This window comes from Oncorhynchus kisutch, linkage group LG9, assembly GCF_002021735.2.
Source record: "Oncorhynchus kisutch isolate 150728-3 linkage group LG9, Okis_V2, whole genome shotgun sequence".
Lineage (NCBI taxonomy): Eukaryota > Metazoa > Chordata > Actinopteri > Salmoniformes > Salmonidae > Oncorhynchus > Oncorhynchus kisutch.
The window spans coordinates 13,377,161-13,401,624 of NC_034182.2; the positions used below are offsets into that span (position 1 = coordinate 13,377,161).

The 24,464-nt window shown below is 43.9% G+C and overlaps 4 protein-coding genes across 8 annotated transcripts in view; 3 read left to right on the forward strand and 1 right to left on the reverse strand.

Annotated features, from left to right (window-relative positions):
• Nucleotides 1-876: 876 nt before the first annotated feature.
• LOC116375268 (achaete-scute homolog 5-like) lies at nt 877-2,039 on the reverse strand. Its single transcript, XM_031831928.1, has 2 exons — nt 1,908-2,039; nt 877-1,639 (listed from the first exon to the last, which is right to left on the reverse strand). The coding sequence occupies exons 1-2, from the start codon at nt 1,937-1,939 to the stop codon at nt 1,093-1,095; spliced, it is 579 nt and encodes a 192-aa protein (XP_031687788.1). The 5' UTR covers nt 1,940-2,039; the 3' UTR covers nt 877-1,092.
• A 378-nt stretch (nt 2,040-2,417) lies between these two features.
• LOC109896772 (PR domain zinc finger protein 4) lies at nt 2,418-11,018 on the forward strand. 2 transcript variants are annotated; one of them, XM_020491111.2, is made up of 11 exons: nt 2,418-2,505; nt 3,210-3,266; nt 3,394-3,509; nt 3,613-3,801; nt 3,950-4,684; nt 4,892-5,041; nt 6,557-6,675; nt 6,822-6,907; nt 7,006-7,568; nt 9,532-9,700; nt 9,962-11,018. In XM_020491111.2, the coding sequence occupies exons 3-11, from the start codon at nt 3,395-3,397 to the stop codon at nt 10,296-10,298; spliced, it is 2,463 nt and encodes an 820-aa protein (XP_020346700.1). In that variant the 5' UTR covers nt 2,418-2,505; nt 3,210-3,266; nt 3,394; the 3' UTR covers nt 10,299-11,018. The 2 variants fall into 2 exon arrangements, with proteins under 2 accessions (XP_020346700.1, XP_020346703.1); XM_020491114.2 differs by lacking the exon at nt 3,210-3,266 and having other exon boundaries at nt 2,419-2,505.
• A 103-nt stretch (nt 11,019-11,121) lies between these two features.
• Nucleotides 11,122-16,834, forward strand: LOC109896773 (transmembrane protein 209-like). Its single transcript, XM_020491115.2, has 15 exons — nt 11,122-11,216; nt 12,255-12,399; nt 12,518-12,576; nt 12,729-12,860; nt 12,980-13,197; nt 13,441-13,633; nt 13,835-14,010; nt 14,139-14,210; nt 14,300-14,396; nt 14,483-14,608; nt 14,772-14,869; nt 14,999-15,113; nt 15,200-15,297; nt 15,424-15,497; nt 15,710-16,834. Exons 2-15 carry the CDS (start codon nt 12,260-12,262, stop codon nt 15,762-15,764), a joined length of 1,653 nt encoding a protein of 550 aa, XP_020346704.1. The 5' UTR covers nt 11,122-11,216; nt 12,255-12,259; the 3' UTR covers nt 15,765-16,834.
• Nucleotides 16,835-17,907: 1,073 nt separating this feature from the next.
• Nucleotides 17,908-24,464, forward strand: part of LOC109896774 (putative adenosylhomocysteinase 3) — a 42,260-nt gene continuing 35,703 nt past the window's right edge. For 2 of the 4 annotated variants that reach the window (XM_020491117.2, XM_020491118.2), the window contains exon 1: nt 17,908-18,286. In XM_020491117.2, coding sequence (XP_020346706.2) covers nt 17,960-18,286 — 327 coding nt within the window. In that variant the 5' untranslated portion in view covers nt 17,908-17,959. The remainder of the gene's footprint in view (nt 18,287-24,464) is intronic. The other 2 variants (XM_020491116.2, XM_020491119.2) reach the window with 1 other exon arrangement.

Consider the following 24,464-nt stretch of genomic DNA (forward strand, 5'->3'; position numbering starts at 1 on the left):
TCTAATAGACTTCACTGGGGGTCTAAATGGATCTATAACATCTCCAAGATGTATTACAGTAAAACAGTAGTGTTGTGTTTGCATCAACAAAGTCCTGTGTATTTTCTTTTCATGGCTGCCTGGCAATATCAGATAATGGATGTGTTTGTTTATGACAACTCGATAATGGTGTCCATTTTATTAACAAAGGGATACTGAAAATACTGTACATCCTATTTTAATACTTGTTGTAATACATTGTCCCAAAAGGGCACCATACAAAGAAAAGAAGTGTCACTTTTCATCACTGCCAAAGATTATGCTAAAATGTATTAAAAAGTGTCCAAAGTGTCAATCATCCACACATAATAAAGTGTGATAGATGTTAACCTATTAGTCAGAGTGTAGAGTGTAAACAGTCATGAGACACACACTTCCGATGGATACACCACTCCAGGCTCTCCTGTCATCAAGGCATTGATGTTCAGGCCTACTCTCCCCTGGACCGAGTTCAAATGCTGAAAGGATGGATGACTCAAATCCACTTGCTTTCAGTCCATCACATCCGTGTCAAATAGCTAAGGATGAAATATTATTATTTCACTCTAAAAAAAAAGTTTGGGGATCTTTTTCCCCCCCAATCATTTTACTGGCACACTGAGTCACTGACACAACTGAAAATGTCATAAGGAATGTAGACCTACACAATTATATCTCTAGTGGCCTGTTTTTCGAGTGTGATGTGATGACACTGTACATTAAATTAGGAAGTGCAAAGCACGTACTGTACCTATGCAAAATATATTTGGGTTAAGGTCATTCTAAGCCTCACACTGGTTTACAAAGGCAAACCAAAATACCCTAATGCCTGGGGCTCCATGAGAGAAACATTGTGCAACTTTTAACCTGATTTAGCATCTGATAGCAGGCGTTTACAGATGCACTGTCTTGTTGCTTTTTGTCAAAATCAAGTAATCAAAATGTTCATTGAAATTAATGATAAGAGTACACAGTTCATTCATATATAACTTTCATGTCATTTTTTTTGTTACCAAACTTCAACAAGGGTAGCATAAAGTGATAGGAAATAAAGTTTATTCGTTTTACAGAGTTCTAGAAACTCAACTCTCCACTGTCGCTGTTCTTTGACTCGCCGTCGCTGTAGCATTCTGTCATCTTTGGCACGGGCGCACGGCTGCGCATCTCTCCAGCTGACATTTCAACTGTCCCACCACCACTGGACACGTTGACATCTAACAGACTCTGCAAGTGTTTTATGTAGTATATTGCAGCACGCAGTGTCTCCACTTTGCTGAGTCTTTTGTCCTCGAACTCTTGGGGAAGTTGCTCCCGGAGCCGTGCGTAACCCTCGTTTACACAGCGCACCCGCTGCCGTTCCCTTTCGTTCCTTTTCCGAATGAACGCTGGTTCGAATGAATAGTCATATACACCGATGTGCCTGTGGAATGGGAAATATGAGAGACTCCCTGCGAATCTCTGACCGTACACAGGATCCAGGTAGGTTGTTGTGTTTAGGGGAAAGGGAAGTCCAAGCGTGTCCTTGTAATGCGCTATTTGGTGATTCATGGAGAGGCCGAGCGCTATGGGTTGGACATATGGGATGCGCTCATATAATCCCTTCTTCTGTTCCGACATCTCTCTGCAAAGAAAAAAATAATTTAGGCTTGAATTATACTTATGATATAGGCTATTCATTATAACACAATACTATTAGATTAGCCTGTAATCATGAAAATTATGAAGCTCATCCAACCCATGGTTGTATTGGAAATTATAGGCTATTTCTAACTTTCATGGGTCTTAATTTTCCCAACACCCAAAAGCCTTCGAAATTACAGTGTAAAATCCATGGCACAGACTAGAACATGTCCATTAATTCCACAATTAAATGAATGACCTGAGCTTACCTTCTCACAGAGTCTTCATAATCATCTCTCATCGTGCGTTATCGCCTTTCCCCGTTTATGTTTGTCTATTAAAGTATGCAGCTGAAATTGTAACCTGTTAGAAAGCAAGTTGTCACATCCCCATTCCCTCTGTCTGTGACAATCTCTAGTTTTTGTTGGTTATCATGCCAGGTGGGTGTGATCCTATTCTGGGCGGGGAGAAAGGGATAGCAACACTTTCTCTCAAAACAAAACTACAGTATGCTATGTATATGAGTAGACATGTATTACTGAACAAAATTGAATAATTGGGGATATACTTTTGACAGCAACATGATAGGGATAGTGGGGACAACGGGAGATAGAACTGTCAAACAAAAGCCATGTCTAATTTGCATATTGAATAAGCATCTAAGTCAATTCGCTTAAGTTACGTTTACAAAGTTGTTGAACTGTGTAGCCTAAAAAAAACTTTTTGTTAGGGTCCGTGAGAAAATAAAATAAAACAGAGAGGCTTTGGCAAATGACCTCAGATCAGATGTTTGTCCTGCAGCGATGCATCTTGCTTGCGCATGCTCAGTGTGTCACGCTGTCATGGACCCGGAGAGGAAGCCTTTTGGTATGTTAGCTTTTGTTTTCTTAAAATGTTCACTTACTGTATGCTAAAAAAATGTATATCTATTGCATGAATATATAACATCACAGCATTGTCTTTGAATCGTCAACTTGAGCTATACGCTCAAATAGGGATCGTAAGGTTTGTTAGATCAAATTGTTAGTTTTTCTTGATTCTCGTCAACTAGCTAACGTTACTGTTAGCTAGCTATTCTTAGCAAGCTAGATAGATAAATAGCCAGCTAACTACAATGTCAATTGTATTAATGTGGCTAAAAGGTGCAATATGCAGAAATCGTTTCTAATTTTCCTAATAGTTTGCCTAATTTAAGTTTGTGTCTAAACAAACAATGGATAGTGTAGATAATACTTTTTTTCATTAAACCAATAATTATTTTGTATTGAAGCTGGTGTACAAAACCGAAAGTAAAAAAAAAAAACTTCTTACACTTGCTTTCAACGAGAAAGACTGATCTATAAGTCACATTTTCTATGTGAATTTGGTCAGGTCGCCCACAAGTTAGCTTACATATTGCATATTTTGTTGATAGGGTCTCAGGTCAGTGGCTCTGATTTGGACTGTAACATGTTCTATGAAAGAGATATGTTGCTGTTAGATAGCTAACTCATGCATTGTGTCATATTTTGCAACATATTTTGGTGAATGTGACATGAAGCAAATTGATGATTGATCTCTATCCTCTCCAGCCGGCAGAATGCACACATTTCACACTATCTTGGATGAGCACACACTACCGAAGTCAGGTATCCAAACACTGTGATAGACTCTCCACACACATTTCAGTTTTTTTTTGTTTTGTTGTTGTCAGCCTCAAATGGGATATTACACTGCTTTTTCTAACACCTTTGACTTTTGTTGATTCCTCTCCAGAATGAATGACATGAACCTCAGCCCTGTTGGGATGGACCAGTTAAGTGTGCCCTCTGTGAGTGCCAGTCATCTGGGTCTACCCACCTCCCCAACACACAACCCCATCACTACAACAGGTACTTATCACTTATCTGGTGAAACTATATTTTCTTAATTTGTTTACATATTTATTGCAAATATAGTTGTTAATACAATGATCAATACATACATTTTCTTCAGGCATGTCTGTGGCTATACCCAGCCTGGGGCCCTCTCTTGGGTCTCTGCCCTCTGCTCTGTCGCTCATGCTGCCAATGGGTCCTCTTGGTGACAGGGGGGTCATGTGTGGCCTTCCAGAGAGGAACTACTCATTACCTCCTCCCCCCTACCCACACTTGGAGAGTAGCTACTTCAGACACATACTGCCAGGTAGGACGAAGCACTTCTCTTCACCACAGTATGTAATCTCCATTGTATCTCTCATGGATATCTTAAGGATTCATGATATTACACCATGACACCTTAGCTGATCTATTTGTATGTGGATTGGACATGATTTCTCTTTCTCTCTATCAAGGTATCCTGTCTTACCTGGCAGACCGGCCTCCCCCTCAGTACATTCACCCCAGCAGTCTAAACATGGATGGGACTCTCTCTGTGTCCAGCCAGAACCCCTCAGGGCTGGACCCTTACAATGGCCCTGGAGGGCCTCTGGAACAAGGCCTGGTGTCCCTGGACTCCCGTCAGGTTGGTGGCCAGGGAGACCTCCACCAGGGTGGGGGCCACGAGGTGCAGCTAGACTCCACAGGGCTGAACATGGAGTCCCGGGTCAGTAGCCCCATGTCCCCAGACAGGATGGGAGAGGACCTGGCCAACATGGAGGGGGTGGTGGGGGCTGAGAACCAGCAGCAGCTGGGAGGGAGAGGCCAGAACCATGAGGGCCTGGGAAGAGTTGAGTCCTCTGGGGGCGTGATGCCCCTGCACGGGCCTGGCCTGGAGCTTCCTGTGGGGATGGAGCCAGAGCACCTAGGGGGCCGGGTGGGGAACTCAGGGGGAGGCGGTCTGGGGGAGTCTTTACACAGCTCAGGGGAGCTGAACTCTGGGGTGGTGAGTGTGGTTCTTAACCAGTCCCAGCTGGAGCCTGTGTCCCTCCATGGTCATTCGGGCATGGGCCTAGAGTCGGTAAACGTGTCCCCCATCACGGCAGAGGTGTCCCTGGGGCCAGAGAACAGCCTGTTGCTGGTCAACTCCACCCTGCAGCTGGAGGACTCCACCTCCAACAAGGAGAACATGGTCACTGCCTTCACCATCTGTGAGTAAGAGGGAAGGGTGGCGGACATTTTGCTTTTGTGTTTACTTGTGCTGAGTTATTTTGGTCTGTAAGGGAAATTTGAGCTTAGTAATGTATGAAGCTACACTAGCTTACTGTTGTTCTGTTCTCTTGATCCATTGGAAGCCTTTGAACTTCTGATCTGTATATCTTTGTCCTAACTTGTTGTTATACTGTGTTGGAGAACAGGGTGTACGCTGTGTGAGCGGTCGTATCCCTCCGACTGCCCAGAGCACGGCCCAGTCACCTTTATCCCAGACACGCCCATCCAGAGCAGAGCCCGTCTGTCTCTGCCTCGCCCGCTCTGCCTCCGCATCTCTGTAGCTGATCAGCCTTTAGGTATGGAAACCGCCGTGGAGATGCAAGCCTCAATTAATCGGGGCATGGATTCTTACAAGGTGTCAAGTGTTCCTCAGGAATGCTGGCCTGTGTGGACTCCAATGCTTCCCACAGTTTTTTCAAGTTGGCTGGATGTCCTTTGGGTGGTGAACCATTCTTCATACACACCTTAAAACTGTTGAGTGTGAAAACCCCAGTAGCGTTGCAGTTATAGACACAAACTGGTGTGCCTGGCACCTACTACCATACCCCGTACAAATATTTTATCTTGTCCATTTACCCTCTGAATGGCGCACACACACACAATCCATGTCTCAAGGCTTAACAATCATTCTTTAACCTGTCTCCTCCCCTTCATCTACACTGGTTGAAGTGGATTTAACAAGCGGCATCAATAAGGGATCATAGCTTTCACCTGGTCAGTCTGTCATGGAAAGAGCAGGTGTTCACAATGTTTTGTACACTGTGTATTGATCTGGGCATTTCCATGTAAAAGGAGCCATGAGCACCAACATGTGAAGTTCATAGGAGCATTTAAAATTGGGTGTCAAATGAAAGCCAAGAGTCCATATTTTAGTTTTTTACATTAATACATATATACATTTTTTAACTATGTTCCTTCCTAAAATAAATTGAATAAAAAAAAGGTTTTGATTTCTGGTTAAACAGATGGAAAATGGCTCTTAGAAACCCTCTACCAGGAAAAAGTCTTAAAAGGTATTATAAATAGATAAAAAGACAATAATATTGAAGACCCCTGTCAACTAATATCAAAACTTATATTTTGTTTTGGGGACATTTTCCTGCCTTCTGTAAGTTTTAAACATTTTGTGCCTTGAAATTACGTTACCAAAAACGCACATCTTTTACGATATTATCTCATTTCTCTACCTAATAAGGAGAGAAGATAATGAAAGTTCACAGAAGTAACAAGTAAAGGTCGACCTATCAATTAGTGTTTTTACTGATTTGTTTAGGAATTATTAAGTAATTTTAAATTCAAAGTTACCAAATCGGTCATTTCCGCAATTGAATTGGCTACAATGGGAAATCACAGTAGTCACAAACCACAGTTGGGCTCACGAGATTGGACAGTACAGCACAGGAAAGAAAAGTATAGCTTAGTACAGTAGACTACAGTACAGAAAAGTATAGTACAGTAGTGTCAAGTTCAGTACAGTGAACAGTAGAGCAACATGAGTTGAGTACACTAATGTACTGAACTGTATTGTTCTGAACTATACTTTGCTGTACTGTACTGAACTCCACTATACTGAACTATACATTACTGTACTCTACTGTTCTGTACTCTACTCTGAGCTCTACTGTGCTGTACTGTACTCTACTGTGTTTGCCGTACATTTTAAGTGAAACATCTGAGTCTCAGCGCAATTCCGTTACTGTGGAATTGCCCATCTATGAGATCTGCCCACTCAAAAACAACCTATAGCTTGTTTGCCCCTCATCAAAATCTCTATATATATATGTGTGTGTGTGTGTGTGTGTCTCTCTTAGGAGTGTTTGCCCGGGACATCATACCTCCCAGGACCTGCTTTGGGCCCATGGTGGGTCAGCACTGTAGCAACGTAGACCTGCAAGACTGGCCAGACAAGGACACCCCTCAGATATGGAAGGTCAGCGGCTTATACTATACACATCTCTTCATTTAGTTTTCAGATGACCTTATGATAGAATTGCATGCGAGTCCATGAAATGCTATGTCAATTATGTGGATGAAGGAAGGCACCATTCTGACCAGTAGATGGTGGTGTTGTTTCAGATGTTCCACAACAACGTGCTGGAGTTCTGTATTGTGACCACAGATGAGAATGAATGCAACTGGATGATGTTTGTCCGCAAGGCACGGTAATTATCACTTAGTGAAGCCACCTCATGCATTTTGCTCAATGTTATCTTTGATCCAAAATGGCTTCCATTCAGATCTGTGGTGTCTCTGTGAGCAGGACCAGAGAGGAGCAGAACCTGGTGGCCTACCCTGACAACGGGAAGCTGTTCTTCTGCACGTCCACTGAGATCCTCCCAGACCAGGAGCTGCTCTTCTACTACACCAGGGACTACTGCAGGCAGATGGGGGTCCCTCAGGTCCCAGAGGGCCAGATGTGCCAGTGCGGCAAAGAGTGCCAGTCCTTCGCCGAGCTCAAGTCCCACCTGAGCAGCCACAACAACCAGGACCACCCCCATTCCCACAGCCCCAGCCAGGACCACCACCAGGAACACCACCAGGAGGGCAAGCTGCCCAGCGGTACCTCCAGCTCCGCCTCATCCCCCTGGGCCTGCCACTCCCACTCTAATAACACAAATAACTCTGGCTCCAACACACACTCACACAGACACTCGCTTGAGAGAAAGTACAAGTGCAGTATGTGCTCGCGGGCGTTCACCACGTCCACTAAGCTCAACGTGCACTTCATGGGACATGTGGGGATGAAGCCGCACAAGTGTGAATACTGCAGCAAGGCCTTCAGTGATCCAAGCAACCTAAGGATGCACCTCAAGATACACACAGGTAGGAGATGGGTGGCGTGGCCTGCAGGTAGGAGATGGGTGGCGTGGCCTGCAGCTAGGGGATGGGTGGCGTGGCCTGCAGCTAGGGGATGGGTGGCGTGGCCTGCAGCTAGGGGATGGGTGGCGTGGCCTGCAGCTAGGGGATGGGTGGCGTGGCCTGCAGCTAGGGGATGGGTGGCGTGGCCTGCAGCTAGGGGATGGGTGGCGTGGCCTGCAGCTAGGGGATGGGTGGCGTGGCCTGCAGCTAGGGGATGGGTGGCGTGGCCTACACTCACACGTGCACACATATACACATTGACATGGGACCTTTCAACATAGCAGCTTAGCATTATTTGTGTCGGTCTCAGGGGTGTTTTTAGATTATTCAAGATATTATTAGTCGCTTTAAAAGACATGAGGGTTCTACTGTATACAGTACCAGTCAAACGTTTTCTTTATTTTACATTGTAGAATAATAGTGAAGACATATGGAATCATGTCTTAAACATATGGATAAACATATGGAATCATGTAATAACCAACAAAGTGTTCACCCTTTGCCTTGATGACAGCTTTGCACACTCTTGGCATTCTTTCAACCAGCTTCAACTGGAATGCTTTTACAACAGTCTTGAAGGGGTTCCCACATGCTGAGCACTTGTTTTTTTGTTGTTGCTTTTCCTTCACTGCGGGCCAAGTCATCCCAAACCATCTCAATTGGGTTGAGTCGGGTGATTATGGAGGCCAGGTCATCTGATGCAGCACTCCATCGCTCTCCATTTTGTTCAAATAGCCCTTACACAGCCTGGAGGTGTGTTGGGTCATTGTTCTGTTAAAAAACAAATGATAGTCCCACTAAGAGCAAACCAGATGGGATGGTGTATCGCTGCAGAATGCTGATTAAGTGTGCCTTGAATTCTAAATAAATCACAGACAGTGTCACCAGCAAAGCACACCATCACACATCCTCCTCCATGCTTCACGGTGGGAACCACACATGCGGAGATAATCCATTCACCTACTCTGCGTCTCACAAAGACATGGTGGTTTGATCTAAAAATCTCAAATTTGGACTCCTCAGACCCAAGGACAGATTTTGACCGGTCTAATGTCCATTGCTCGTGTTTCTTGTCCCAAGCAAGTCTCTTCTTATTGGTGTCCTTTAGTAGTGGTTTCTTTGCAGCAATTTGACCAGGAAGGCCTGATTTACACTGTCTCCTCTGAGCAGTTGATGTTGAGATGTGTCTGTTACTTGAACTCTGTGAAGCATTTATTTGGGCTGCAATTTCTGAGGCTGGTAACTCTAATGAACTTATCCTCTGCAGCATAGGTAATTCTGGGTCTTCCTTGTGAACCAGTTTCATCATGGCGCTTGATGGTTTTCGAGACTGCGCTTGCAGAAACTTATTGGACCAGGTCCGCGTTGCCGGACCTTCATGTCTTAAAGTAATGACGGTCTGTTGTTGCTCTTTGCTTATTTGAGCTGTTCTTGGCATTATATGGACTTGCTTTTTAACCAAATAGCGCTATCTTCTGTATACCACCCCTACCTTGTCACAACACAACTGATTGGCTCAAACGCATTAAGAAGGAAAGAAATTCCACAAATTAACTTTTAACAAGGCGCACCTGTTAATTGAAGTGCATTCCAGATAACTACCTTATGAAGCTGGTTGAGAGAATGCCAAGAGTGTGCAAAGCTGTCATCAAGGCAAAGGTTGGCTACTTTGAAGAATCTCAAATATAAAATATATTTTGATTTATTTAACACTTTTTTTGGTTACTACATGATTCCATATGTGTTATTTCATAGTTTTGATGTCTTCACTATTATTCTACAATGTAGAAAATAGTAAGGAAAAAAAACCTGGAATGAGTAGGTGTGTCCAAACTTTTGACTGGTACTGTATAAGGTGATTGATTATATGGTCTACGTAGGCTTCTCATATAGGTTTTACTCACTCGAACGTCATGTGCTCCCACAGGTCAGAAGAACTACAGGTGTAATGTGTGTGAGAAGTCGTTCACTCAGAAGGCCCACATGGCGTCTCATATGGTGATTCACACGGGGGCCAAGAACTTCAAGTGTGACCTGTGTGACAGGATGTTCATCAGGAAGCAGGACCTCAAGCAGCACATGTTCACACATACACAGTAAGTCAACTAAACCAAACTATTGACATGAGTAGTATGGGGGAAAAGTCTCTGCTCTAGTTAATAGCCTGTAACTAGGGCCCAAAGTTTCTACTCAGGTCACATGGCCAGGGAAAACTCCTGGACACCAGATGTAAATATACTTTATAAAATATCTGGATTTCCATCTGTCTATTTTCCTCTGTTCTTATTGGCATTTCCCCTTCTATCCCTCGGCACTCTTTTCTCCACCCCTCTCCCGTCATCATTCCCAACGCACAGAGAGCGACAGATCCACTGCCCCAAGTGTGACAAACATTTCTTGAGGACCAACCACTTGAAGAAGCACATGAACTCCCATGAGGGTCGCCGGGACTACATCTGTGAGAAGTGTGAGAAGGGCTTCCTCACCAAATACCACCTCACCAGACACCTCAAGATCTGCAAAGGCCCCAAGACTGACCGAGGGGCCCAGGAGGAGGATGAGGAGGAGGATGAAGATGATGATGATGATGATGAGGATGAAGAGGAAGTAGAGAGACTGATAGATCCAGATAGCAGAGAGGACTGTGGGTTAGAGGGATACGATTCTGAGAAAGCGTTGTCGCCACACAATTGACTGTGACTTCATTGTGCCAATACTAGATAAGTTTATTCATATTTACTTAGTTTTAACTGTTAGTTTGTTTTGCCAATATCTCATTTGTTGTCAAGTTAAGGTTTCTTTTATTTTCAAATATCAGTTTAACATTGGGAACAATCAAACAAGGATAACCCAGATTGTGATTTAGAGGTACTGTATATGCATAGACTTCATGTTTTATTTCTTACATTTTCCTTGCCAGACAATGATGATATGCTGCTCTATCATCGCTCCATACATTAGTCTGAACTGCCATCCTATAAGTCGTTTGTGCAGATGTCGAAATGATGTGATTCACGTAGGCCGGCTTTGGCCCAACCCATCGGTTTCTGGGGCCAATCAGAATGCGTTTGGGTTCTCAAAGAGTCGGGGAGGACAGCTAATCCAGACTCATCATGGAGAAGTAATGTTAGTGGGCTTGCTGTTTGGCCGGAGCGATGTGGTTGAGTAGCCAGGCAATAATTTTCCTAGAAAAAGTTATAATTATGTTTTAACTCAAAAGACATGGCCTTTTAACACACAATAATATATATTTTTTTAACAGTGGTCATCTCTTTATGGAATAGATGCTGAGTCTGTCTCTGGATGCTGGTTCTGCTGCTGGTTGAATGTTGAAGAGGTATACCTTGTGATGTGTCTGCCACAATTTATTTTTGTATGTCTGTATGTGCAAATATAAGAATAATGTAAAACGTCTGAATTCCTTATTGATTGTGATAATGTAACAAAATATTACATTCCACATCTCATCTGTAATAAGGTATTAGCCAATTCACAACACAGCAGCACGTTTTGAAAAGGGGCGGGTGTACGAAACGGAAGTAGTTAGACAGCTCTTGGACATTACATTTCCGGTTGAAATGCAAAGTTTGCAGCGTTGTTGGAACTAACGGGGTATGTATGAAATATACTTACATTTAGCTGTATTTACTATATTAAATTAAACGTATCGTATTGGTGGTATGACTAAGTAAAAACAAGTTAAACGAGTTGGTAAAACAAAAATACTTTGCCAGCGATTCAGTGTTTATATTAGCTAACCAACTGTTGACGTTAGCATACTATGCTAGCCAGCCAACTGATTACCAGAACATACATACATTTATTTATTTATTTCACCTTTATTTAACCAGGTAGGCAAGTTGTGAACAAGTTCTCATTTACAATTGCGACCTGGCCAAGATAAAAGCAAAGCAGTTCGACACATACAACAACACAGAGTTACACATGGAGTAAAACAAACATACAGTCAATAATACAGTAGACAAATAAGTCTATACATTACGCTTATTTACACTGAGCTGCATTGGGGTCGGGAAAGCAATCATGGTTACATTAAGACACAGTGAAGCTGCATGGGATATGGGTCGGATAACGTACCTCGATGCAGGGATGGGGATATGCCAGTGACCCTCTACTCTAAATTGGACCATTATCCACACTGATACATTGTGAAGATTGAAATACTGCTAGTTTTCCTGGAAAACTTCCCATTTCGGCCTCATGCCAGCTAGCGGTAGCGATTGATTGCAGCCATTTTTGAGTTGTAGTGTCAGGCAATCAGCTATTTTTGAGTTGTAGTGTCAGGCAATCAGCTATTTTTGTTCAACATGATGTGCCTTTCCATAATGGCTGCAGTGGCTACTGCTTGCTAGCATGAGGATGAAAATGGCAGTTTTCCGGGAACGCAAGCAGTATTTCAATCTTCTCGATGGAGCAGTGTGGACAAAGGTAAAATTTGGTGTACTGTGGCATATCCCATTCCTGCATTGAGGTACATTTTCAGATCTTGCACCGGCGCCATGGTGTGTTAATGAAACTAACCATTATTGCGTTCCAACCCCAGTGCCGCTCAGTGTAAAACAGTTTAAAGGCAGGTTCGGAATCTTCTGAGTGTCAGACACTGTTAACCATTCTGTCTGAATTTATCAGCCTACATGACTCCGACGAAACAGGAGGGCATGTCTACTCTCATTGACAGGACGATGAGGATGAGGAGGGAGGAGCAAGCGCGCCAGGTGGTCCTCGCCTGGGCAGTCCTCAATGTGTCGCTAGCTGGCATGATCTACACTGAGATGTAGGTTGTGTTTTCTTGTCAACGACTGACTCGCATGATTAGTAATCTGTTGCTAATGCCTAACTAGAAGCAAGTGGTGCTAATGCCTTTCTCAGTAATATGTACATTGTCCTCTCAGGTCAGGGAAACTGCTGAACCTGTACTTCAACATCTCTTATTGGCCTATCTGGTACATAGGTGAGTGCTCTTGTTGCTGTGTCGTTAATGGAGAGAAATTAAACATGATTTTGGGAGGGAGTGGCCAGGTGTGGCACTGATGCACACTGTTTACAGATGAGCCATAACCTGTCAAATTCATGTTATCTCTCCTTCCTTTTCCTTTCCCACAGAGCTGGCCTTCGCCTCGGTCTTCAGCCTCAACGCCCTGTTTGACTTCTGGAAGTACTTCAAGTACACCATGGCCCCGTCTACCATCGCTGTTACCCCTGAACAGCACCGCCTTCTTGGCCTCAGAAACTCAGGTGAGTCATTGGCTGCAAAGTGGTTAAGAGGATGGTGTTGTACATGTTTGTTTTATCTATGAAACCCAAATGTAGTCTATCCCTCTTGTACGTTTGTCTTTTTAAACATCTCTATTCAGGTATCCAGGCGTCACCCCTGCTCAAGCAAGAGAAGCAGGAGGCTCAAGCTCCGGCTCAGTCGTCGCCCCTCCAGGGTCAGAGTGTGCTCAGCTTCAGTCCCTCCAGACCTGCCAGCACCAGCCCCATGTTCTCCCCCAGTTGTGTTCCTGGATACAGCCCCCTTTTGAGCAGCCCGGGCAGCGGGGGACACTTTTCACCCTCCCTGGCCTTTGGAAAGGTCTGTCAGACCCACAATGCTCTCTATCTAGCTATCAATCTGATGCATTTGTGTTGGGTGTTTGTCAATGAAAATGGTACACTAGAAGTGTTACTGTAACCATAGGCAGTATCTAGCTATCATTTAAGTTTCCATTGTTGTGGCTATCACTTTTTTGTTTTCGTTGTCATGTTTGAAATCTACTGGCATGAAGTCAGGGAGATCATGCTTTCCCATTTGTAACAGCTTTCTGTTGATTTGCAGTTGAACTACAGCCCCCCCTCATCCTACCCCAGCAGCATTGGCCCAGTGGATGGAACCAGCCTGAGGGCACGCTACCGCACCTCTCCCTCCGTGTTCAACTCCCCCGGGGGCAAGGAGGACTACATGGAGTCCCTGAAGACCCTGGACAGGTTCCTCCGCACCGAGGAGGAGAAGAGCCACCGCAGTCAGTTAGGTATGAGTGTGACAGTGTAGCTTAGTTACTACTAGGGAAACTGGTCTGGATTTGTTTTTAAACAGACCATGGCTCACTTGTTAAAGACATGGCAATCCCACTGTGACTTTCTTGGTTAAATAAAGGATAATAATGAACTACAACTCAGCTGTGAAGAGCATTTTTGTAATATCCTGTATGCATCCTTTGACTGTTTCTCAGGGAGCCCAGAGTCGGTGTCGCCCTCCCACAGCCCCACGTTCTGGAACTATAGCCGCTCGGTGGGGGATTACGCCCAGAGCCTGAGGAAGTTTCAGTACCAGCCTGCCTGCCGCTCCCAGGCCCCCTCAGCCAGCAAGGATGAGACTGACTTGGGCTCCAAACAGGCTGCTGAGGAGGTCAGAGGGATCAATCAATTGATTCATCAGTCAATCAATAAAATAACTATTCTTTATTATACCAGAGGGAAATTTGTTTTCCTAGCAGGAATACACATTCTCCTGTAACTTTTCTTTTTGATCTGCAGGTTTGGGCCAGAATCACAACCAGTCGTCTCGTGGTGGACAGCATAGATAGCTGGACGGCCAAGCTCAGAAATGTAAGGAGATATAACACTGAAGCTCTGGTCAAATCTGTCATTTTGTCTGAGAAAGTGGATGATAAGTGTGTAGTTTCTCTTTCTTTCAGTGGATAAATGACACCATTCTCGTGCCACTGGTGAAGGAGATGGACTCTGTGAATGGCCAGCTAAGGAGAATGGGTTGCTCTGAGCTCCAGATTGGAGGTATTTATTTTGCAATGAGCCAAAATGGAAAATGTAGTTTACGCCAACCCAGTTATACTTACCATGTCTGTTGCCCTATTCAACAGAAGCCAGTATAGCCAGCCTAAAACAGGCTGCTGTTTTGAAGGCCTTGGTCATCCCTACCATGACTGCAATTGTGCAGTACCTGGACATCACCCCTAATCAAGAGTATCTAGTGGAGAGGATCAAAGGTAGGCCTATGAGAGGTTATGTTTTGTATCCTTGCTTATTCACTGTGCTATAATCCTGTCATATACTATAGGTGTCCACAACTGATGGACCAAAGTCATAAGACTTGATGAAAGCAGAGATTGACATATCATTGTTGACAATATGTTTGTTTCCCCTCGTCAGAGCTGGCCCACAGTGGCTGCATGAGTTCTTTCCGCTGGAACAGGGGCGGGGATCTCAAAGCCAGGAAGTGGGACACAGACCTCCCTTCAGACTGTGCTGTGAGTCTCATCTGTCACCTCTAATCTCGACCAAAAAAAGTATAGTCTAACCTCCTCCTGTCACTATGACGATAGTGAGAGATCAACATGGTTAAATATCAAACACAAGATGTGTTTTCTGTCCATTAGATCCTCACGCATGTGCTATGCACATACCTGGACTCCCGACTCCCGCCTCACCCCAAGTACCCCGACGGAAAGACCTTCACCTCACAGCACTTCACCCAGACGCCAGACAAACCTGGTAAGGCCGAGCGGCACAACACACACAGAATGGACATGGTTCTTCTTCTATTCTTCACCCATACCCCGCTCTTGTTTCTTAAATAGACGTGACGAATGAAAACCTCTTCTGCATTCACCAAAGTAGCACCAATCCCCCGCACTACCAACTTATCTACCAGGCCCATGTCTACAGCCTTCCCAAGGTAAGAGCCCATCTCTGCCTATTTTGACCCTATGGCCTTTTTGGTCATGCCTTTAGTGAGTGAGATGTTTCTGTCAAAAACCACATGTGCTCCATTCATTTGAGTCCCCTCTGATTGTCCTCCCAGGGAAGGAACAACCTGTTCCACACTGTTCTCATGTTCCTCTTCGTCATCAAAACCAAGGAGTCTGGGATGCTGGGGTGAGTACTCCCAACTATTCCACTGTATTTAAACTTCCCAGTCCAATGTGCCATCACTGACTCATGATGGGCACTGTAATAAGCTCTTTGTGATAATGTGCTGCTATGCCACTTTAGTAAAGTGAACTTGTCATGACCACATTGGCAATCAATCTCTATGTAAAACATTAGTGTTTTAATTGCACATAAGTTGTTGTACTCTCTTTTTACAGGAGAGTAAATCTGGGCCTATCAGGCGTGAACATCCTGTGGATATTTGGGGACTGATGTAATCTCTATTTTCTTGAGCATTTCACAGTAGAGTGTCAGAGGATTTTAGAGGTCAGATACTTCCTCAACATTTTGTCAAAGGTTTGTTTATGAAATAAATAAATTGTAGCTTCTGATAACAAGAATATTCTGTAGATGTTAGTCACCATAACTGTCCTCAGATCCAGGTTCATAAGGAAGCACTTATGAGAGTAACATTTTGTTGTACATTTGTTCAGTCATTTTCCTTAGAAACAGCAGACCACATTTTCTCGGTTTTATTTCATTTGAAAGTAGCTATTGTCATTTGTGACATTTTTAAATCAAATTATTACAATGACCATGACGTTTAGTTTGATTTTTATGGTGCATCAAAAACAACCGTACTGTATTTTAACTCGAGGCATCCACAACTGACTCAATTTTCTGTGAGTGTGTCGGGATGGTGTCCTTGTAAATAATATACCACAGGTTTGTCTGGTGGATTTCATTGTGTTGAACCCTCCTGGCTTGACTGTATGTTACTGTTCTCCTTTTTGTATGAATTGTTTGTGAGAGCTTGAATATTGCAGCTAAAATGCTTGAGTTCTTCCTTTTTGTTGAGTGACAGGATTTGGAGCGGTAGAAAGTTACCTGCACAAGAATGCATGGCTTTGTTTACCAGGGCTGCAGTTACTTGCATTGGCATGCATATTATGTCTTCTAATTAGACGTTTGTTCCACAGTTCAAATGCTTGATAAGTACAAAGCCATGCACATGGTATGCCTTTTAGAATTTCATGATTATGGAAGGTTCCAAGTAAATTGCTGTTATTTTTATTACCAGTCTTTGCTTGGCAAGTTCTGATGTATACTGGTCAAAGAGGTGCCTTTTATGATAGGTTTTGTGAATGTCATTCATTTTGATAAAAAAAAAAAATAGAAGCTAATTCAAAGCTGGTAAAAGGGCTGCATGGACTTGTGGGCTCATGGGATGACTCCAATGCACTCCAAACCCCCCCATTCAATAATTGTGAATATTTTTTGTTTGTTTGTAGTGATATGGTTTTCAATTGAGACATGGAAATAAACATAATTGTTTGAATTCATCCGTCTATGGTTGAAAGCATATTGACGTTTCCATATATTTTTATTACAGTTCCTCTTTCGCCCGTACTCTGTAAATCACTTCATTGTTATCAATGCATAGACTTTGGCGCGAGAGCTCTACATTACGTTACCAGAACCCACCCCATGGTGGCAGTATTTATTTGCTCCCAGAGCCCATTTTTCTCTAGATTGACCCAATGAAATAACAAATCAAATGTTTTGTCACGTGCGCCGAATACAACAGGTGTAGTAGACATTGCCGTGAAATGCTTACTTACAAGCCCTTAACCAACAATGCAGTTTTAAGAAAATAGAGTTAAGAAAATATTTACTAAATAAGCTAAAGTTTTTTTTTTAACAAACAAGTAACACAATAAAATAGCAATATGGCTATATACAGATGTGCATTGAAAGAGGGGGTTATCAAATTAAAGAATGTAAGCAACCATGTCCAAATGAAATATTGTTTTTCAGATGGCATTGTGCCATGTGACGCAGAACTGAAAGGCTTCAATTTACATACATTTGTATTTCATTTATATCAGAATACAGTATCATTGGTTAAATGAAGGTTAAATAAGAATCAGTGTTTTTGTCACTCGTGCCGTTTACTTTGTATTCTTGCTTAGAGGACTACGTGTGAGACATTTTCAAATTCCTTTACATTTCTTTATAAATTTATAGTTTTTTTTCCCCCAGATAAATTCAATGTAGTTTGGATACAAGACTTGAATCAAATATGAAATGTCATCCCTCACATGAGTAACTGGCTATATAGAAAGTTTTGTAGTACTGCACTGTATAGTCCTCGTTAAATACAAACTTAATCTACCATAATGCATTTGAAAAGGTAAAACTTCTTGGGAGATGTAGTTCTGTACTGTTATCTGTCAAATTATTTGGGAAGGCTTGGGGGTTTAAGTTCTTTTATCTAGCTAGTCTATTTACTTTTATTTTGATAGTATCAGAAATAGTGCTTCTATGGCATTGATCATTATATGTCCGCTAAATGTTTGAGACTTAAACTACGAAGACCACAATGCCTTGCTTTTAATCACTACTCTGCCACTCACAATCCGTCGCCTAGTTATGTGTTGGGAAAAGGACTTTGCGAAATAGCAGCGATGTCAGTCCAGGTTTTGGCAGCGGAAATGGCCGAGGTCGAATTAAAAGACGTCCCCAGCAAAGCATTAACACCCGAATCGCCTCTGACAACAAAGGCAGACGACAAAGGGATAGTTGAAAGCGAACCAAAAGCTGTCGCTACTTCGGCTACTACCCCAACGATGGAGCCTATCGTGAAAACCGGGGACCCGAGCCTTGGTTTTCTCACCCCGAACACTAAGATGCCGCAGGCGTCCGCGATGAAACGGACAGATCCCCAACAAAACGGTGGAGAAGCTTTCGTAAATCGCGACGGTACGGTGGCAGAGGCCCCAAGATTGAAAAAGGTGAGGATGAACGTAAATGGGACATTGGCATTTATTATGGTATTCTGCTTTGGGCAGATGCAAGTTTTTTTTGTTTGCAATGCTAACTAACGTTAGCTAGCCAGCAAGCTAGAAATCTGGCATTGTGTGACGATGGCTGTAGCTCAAGCTAGCAATAAAAAGCAGTTTTGCTGCAACCTGACTAGTCTAGTCAGAAGTCGTTTTTATAAAGATATTCAGCAAGTAACGACAACGTTAACTACATAATATTTTTTTGTGATATTGTGTTCATGTTCGCTGCCATAGATCCTAGCATACTGTCTAAAATGATAGGTAGTGGGTAAGTCAGTGCGCTGTCGTGGCGCTGTGCGATGCCAGTGTTGGGACAACAACGTGTCCATGTAGGTAAACTAGCAAGGACACTGTGAACAAAGTAGCTGGTCCTGATTGAAGTTTAATGCAATCAGCATTCTACCTGGTGATGGTTTTGTTAACGCGTTTCAAGACTCACTCACGCCCATGTCACAATTTTGTCCTGACAACGTAATAATGTGATGTCCACACATGTTCATCAAGATATTGGTTTTGTTGCCACATGTAGCTAATGGACATTTGACCGATACAGGTAGAACCATGACAATACAACTAAAATAGCGTTCGTCAAATCGTGGTGATGGTCAAATACATTCAACAAAGACCGTTGTTAGACGTGATTTAAATGCTGTTGTGGGATGTTCTGATTTTGCATGGGGGTTCTCAGCTGTAGAGCACAGCAGTGGTGTGTCTGATCTGGAAAGATGCAGCTTTCAATGCAAGCTAGGCTACGTTACTTTATCAATTACCATTTTTCGCCACCGCTCCAGTTTAACCTCTCCACAACGGTAGCAGACTCATCTGACTGGTCTGTCGCATCTTTCATCTATTTATTGTCTCATTCAGTCTGGCAATAGATCACAGACTACTTAGGGGAGTTTCCGTCATCCAAGCTTACTCTGCTAGGCTCTCCTGTGGCTATATATCACCAGAAGATGTAGGCCTATGTGTGTTCCCTGTCTCAACACCTCTTCCCCAGGAGGGGGTTGGCACGTCTCTCAGGTCACTGGTCAATTACTCTTATCCCGCCAGTGTCATGGAAAGTTCTGAACAGAAGAGAATAATGGGCTCAAGGAAAGTAACACTTCTAAGTAATTCCTTGAAAAAAAACTGGTGTCGACTAGGCCTAAGAAGTCTCGTGATAAATGGTTGTTTAGGATTTATGGCCTGTGATCGCTGTCATAAAGCTATTAATCAAAGGTGTTCAAAATCAATGTTGTGGAAGGCAGTTCATTTGCAGACTGCAATTAAATTGTGCTGTCATATTCAGGAAATTAAGTAGGGTTATAATTGGATGTACAACATTACAGCAAATGACAACTTTTTATAGCTCTAAGTTTGTGCTGACCCTCCCTAAAACATATTGGTTTGTAGCAGTGATTTAATTCCTTGTCCCCAAATAGGCAACAGATCTGACACCCTCACACTTGTTTAAATATATATATTTTTTTTTCTCCCCAATTTCATGGTATCCAATTGTCTCATTGCTGTATCTCCCGTACGAAGGTCGATAGCCGTGTGCCCTCCGAAACACAACCCAGTCGCACTGCGTCTTGAGACAATGCCCGCTTAACCCGGAAGCCAGCCGCACCAATGTGTTGGAGGAAACTGCGTACACCTGGCGACCGTGTCAGCGTGCTCTGCGCCCGGCCCGCCACAGGAGTCGCTAGTGCGCGATGGGACAAGAACATCACTGCTGGCCCTAACCCGGATGACACTGGGCCGATTGTGCGCCGCCCCATTGGGTCTCCCAGTCGTGGCCGGCTGCTACAGAGCCTGTACTCGAAACCAGGATCTCTAGTGCCTTAGACCACTGCGCAACTCACACTGTTCTGCCAACAAGCCTATTAACATTGAACACAGGACTGGAAAGTAGTGGTCACGCAGAGAGCGAGGAAGTGGAAGAGGACTGGCTTACGACAGATGGTCCATCAGCCTTCCGTGTCCGATAAGAGCAGCAGGACCAGGAACCCTATGAGCAGCAAAGAGAGGAGGCTGCTGCATGGCATCTGGCTCGTTATGGTGACTTGTCCATAAAGGGACCACCAGCAATAACTTGAGAAGATTTAGGGCTGTCCACCACGGCACAGATTCAGTATTCTGTTTTATACATGTGAGCTACGTAGACTGCATTTTGAACATCACTAGCACTTTCTGAAGGGGAAAACAGATTTTATACCGGCCTATAACATTTTGCATCCTCTCACTTCACAATCATCAAAGCAGCCATGCATTGAAACAGGAACCTGCATGCATAGTCTTAGGCCTATTTATAGGCTGCATGTTTGTGTGTGCTGTGCATTGTGTGTGTATATAGGCTGCATCTGTTGAATCACCCAGTGCAGAAAGGGCAGTGAGATGGAGAGCAGCAGTAGAGTAGAGTAGATTTGATGGTATGTGGCATGGATGGCTGGTTTTAATCCATGCCTTACCATGTCACCACATGGGATATTAAGCATGGGGGGGATTAATCTGCCCACTCTGGGTGGGCAGATGTTAGCCTTCGGACCGGCTGAGTGATCTGTTTAACCCCCGACAGACTGCCATCCTATCATGATGTTTCTGGACGGAGCAGGGAAATATACGCTGCCCCTGCCAGGAAGAACGGATTAGCAGCGGTAGGTTTCAAGTTTTGGCGCCATGTGTGGCTAAGACGGCTGCTAATGAATGTACCCATCCTCGCGCCAAGCACAAGCGTTTGCCAAGTTACAGATGCTGACGACTGCCATGGGTAGGTGCTGAAAGACTGCCACGGGTTACATGGACAACCTCCCTGGTCATTCTCCGCCCTACTCTCTGACCCAAGGAAAAGGTCCCCCAGCATTAGGTATTTTCATTAAGTAGGGGTTACTAGCTTACTGTGGACTGGGAATGACCTGTAGGCTAAATTGCTGGCAGACAGCTCTGTATAAAAAAATGGTTCTGTTTGAGATCGTAAAGAAACTCCTTGCAAAACGTCCTGGTTTATAGTCCTAAATGTATTTGGGACTAAAAGATGAATATCTGTCTAGGTCTTTTCCAGGCAGTTGGTCAGTCAAGCCCTTTGATGCTCTGAAGCTGGAACATCCACGTGTCCAAAGGGACATGGGCCTTACTCTAGGAGAGTTGGTGTGGAGAGGATTCTCTCTGTAGCCCTGTGGATGATGACATATAGCCTACTACTTCTTGCTGTTCCAAAGTGTAGAAGGAAAAATAATGCTGTCTCTACCTAGCTATTCAAATGAATACACAGGGAAGTGTGTTTTCCCTGCTCTTCGTGCTCATATCTCCTCTGCTGTCAAGAAGACGTGTTTTGGGCACGGCTGCCGTGCCTCGACCCCGATAGTGCTGGTCATTGGCAGCCGCCCCGGGGATCCCTCATCTGAGTCAGGCTCTCTGACACAAGCGTCTCCATCAGATTAATAGCCTGAGTGCCTGCTCCCTCAGAAGAGCCCATTCTGCTCCAATGATGTAGCTAGTGATTCAGGCAGACCAGCTAGAATGAGGATTATCACATTGACCTTGAAAGGGCAGTAGCCGACAGGGAAAACACTCCTGTGTCATAAAAATGCAGATGTCTTGGCAGATGCTTTATTACACTTGCATGAAAGGCTAGTGCAAAAATGATCTTTTGTAGCTATTGTTTAACTATTTATCAGTCTTATGGCTTTGGTGTAAAAGCTGTCCAGGATCCTTTTGGTTCCAGACTTGCATTGGTACCGCTTGTCGTGCGGTACCAGAGGGAACAGTCAATGACTTGGGTGGCAGGAGTATTTTTTGGGGGCCTTCCTCTGACACCGCCTGGTATAGAGGTTTTGTATGGCAGGGTGCTCGGCCCAAGTGATGTACTGGGCCGTACGCGCTACCCTCTAGCGCCTTGCAGTCAGATGCCAAGCAGTTGCCATACCAAGCGGTGATGCAGCCAGTCAAGATGCTCTCAGTGGTGCAGTGGAATCTGAGGGCTCAAATCTTTTCAGCCTCCTGAGGGGGAAGAGGTGTTGTCGTTCCCTCTCCATGATAATTCCTTAGTGATGTAGACACCGAGAAAGTTTTTGACCTGCTCCACCACAGCCCCATCAATGTGGATAGGGGTGTACTCAGCCCTCTTTTTCCTATAGTCCACTATCGGCTCCTTTTGTCTTGTTGGCACCGTTTTATATCGGAGTGCCTTTTGATTTGAGTGCCTGCACATGTGCAGTTCGGTGTGAGACTACCGTTAGACTGGATTTTTACGTTTTCTGCGATGTTACCTTCGCTAGACAAAATTGCCACGACAGCGCCTTGTCCTGATTTAGTGGGAAAAAATCCTTTGTGCTTGGTCCCACATTAGCCATTAACTGTTGGCTAAAGATTGTGAATGAGTTTGAATATTCGCAAAGGTCTCTGGCCGGGGCCACCTCCAGAAACCAGAGATCGAGGCCTGTGTCAACAACCTCAAGCCCAGTTGAGAAAGACACGCTCCAGTGGGGCTTCAAGGAGAGCCGTGCATGTGATGCGGTGTTCATTAACACGGAGGATGGCTGGAGGAAGAAGAGGAATGGTCGGTGATTGGGACTAGATTTGTTGGTGTAGTGCTCACAGCAGCAAACTGAGCTGGAAAGATCCCTCAGTGCCTGTGCCTTACTGCCTCGCCCCAGGCCGGTCTACAGGAGCTTGATGTACATCGGACAAACCGCTAGAAAAGACCACTCGAGGTCTAGTCTTTTGTGCCCTTTGTGTCGTTAGGAACTGGCAAGCACAAGTTTACGACCAACACACACTATCTTTTGTCCGCCATACGCAATAGGACAAGTCGCATTTGCTCACCAATGCAGATATATTTAGATATCATACCGATATGAATGTCGAGAGCTCATGTTGACTATCGTGCTTCTCAGCCTGCCTTGGACACTCTGTAGGGGATGTGAGTGTGTGTTTGGCATGGTGCCCAGTCAGTGCACTCAAGTCTTCAACTGATTATCGCTGTGGTTTTTAATGGCCTTGGAAAAAAATTCTCACACAGTCGTTCACACACACGCTGTGTTCACCTGAAGTCACCCCACTCTCTCGTTACCTCCGTGTTCTGCTGTAGGCAAACAATAGCGTGAACCAAACCAAACAAAGACGTTTCTGCTGACTGACCGCACTTCCTTTGTGGGTTGATAGTCATTGTGTTCTGTAAAAGTGTTAATTCACTCTCCCTTTTCTTACAATGTAATTACAGCACAATACTGGAGTCCTACTGCACCTTCCGTTGCCTTCATCTGTGGTGGTGTGATTATTCCCAGGGAAATGGGCTGTTCGCACCACGGCTAGATAATCTCTCTGCCTGACTCCAGACCCTGAATGGACTCGTGTTTTTTTTTTGTTGTAATATTTCTACCACACGTATGTTTTTGAAGTGAAAAACATAGGCTAGCTACTCCAAATTAGTATTTTTCTTTAGAGCCCATTACAGCTGGATCTGGCCTGGGATATCTCTGTGCTGCAGCCAGACAAACTTTCTCGCAAAGCTGTCAGGTGCATGTGTGCCTTGTCAGCATCTGGGGTTCCACCTTCAGACCCTCTCCCTTCCTGTCGTCACTTTGTACTATGGCTCTGGAGGGTGTGTTCTGTGAGGTGAAACATTCAGAATGACCCAGCTAGAAATATAAGCTTCTGAAGTCGTCAGAACTGGTTTCCACAGGCTCAGTAAAGTGTACCCAGTAGAATATTCGTACTAGAGGTCGACCGACTGATTTAAAAAAGAATGTGGACACCGATAATTGGAGGACCAAAAACAGCCGATACCGATTTTAATCGGCCAATTAATTTTTACATTATTATTTTAATATATATTTGTAATAATCCCAATTACAACAATACTGAATGAACACTTATTTTAAGTTAATACATCAATAAAATCTATTTAGTCTAAAATAAATAATGAAACATGTTCAATTTTGTTTAAATAATGCGCAAACAGTGTTGGAGAAGAAAGTGAAATATGTGCCATGTAAAAAAAAAAAAAAACTAATGTTGAAGTTTCTTGTTCAGAACAGCTGGTGGTTCCTTTTAATACGAGTTTTCTATATTCACAGGAAATAAGTTTTAGGTTGTAGTTATTATAGGACTATTTCTCTCTATACCATTTGTATTTCATATACCT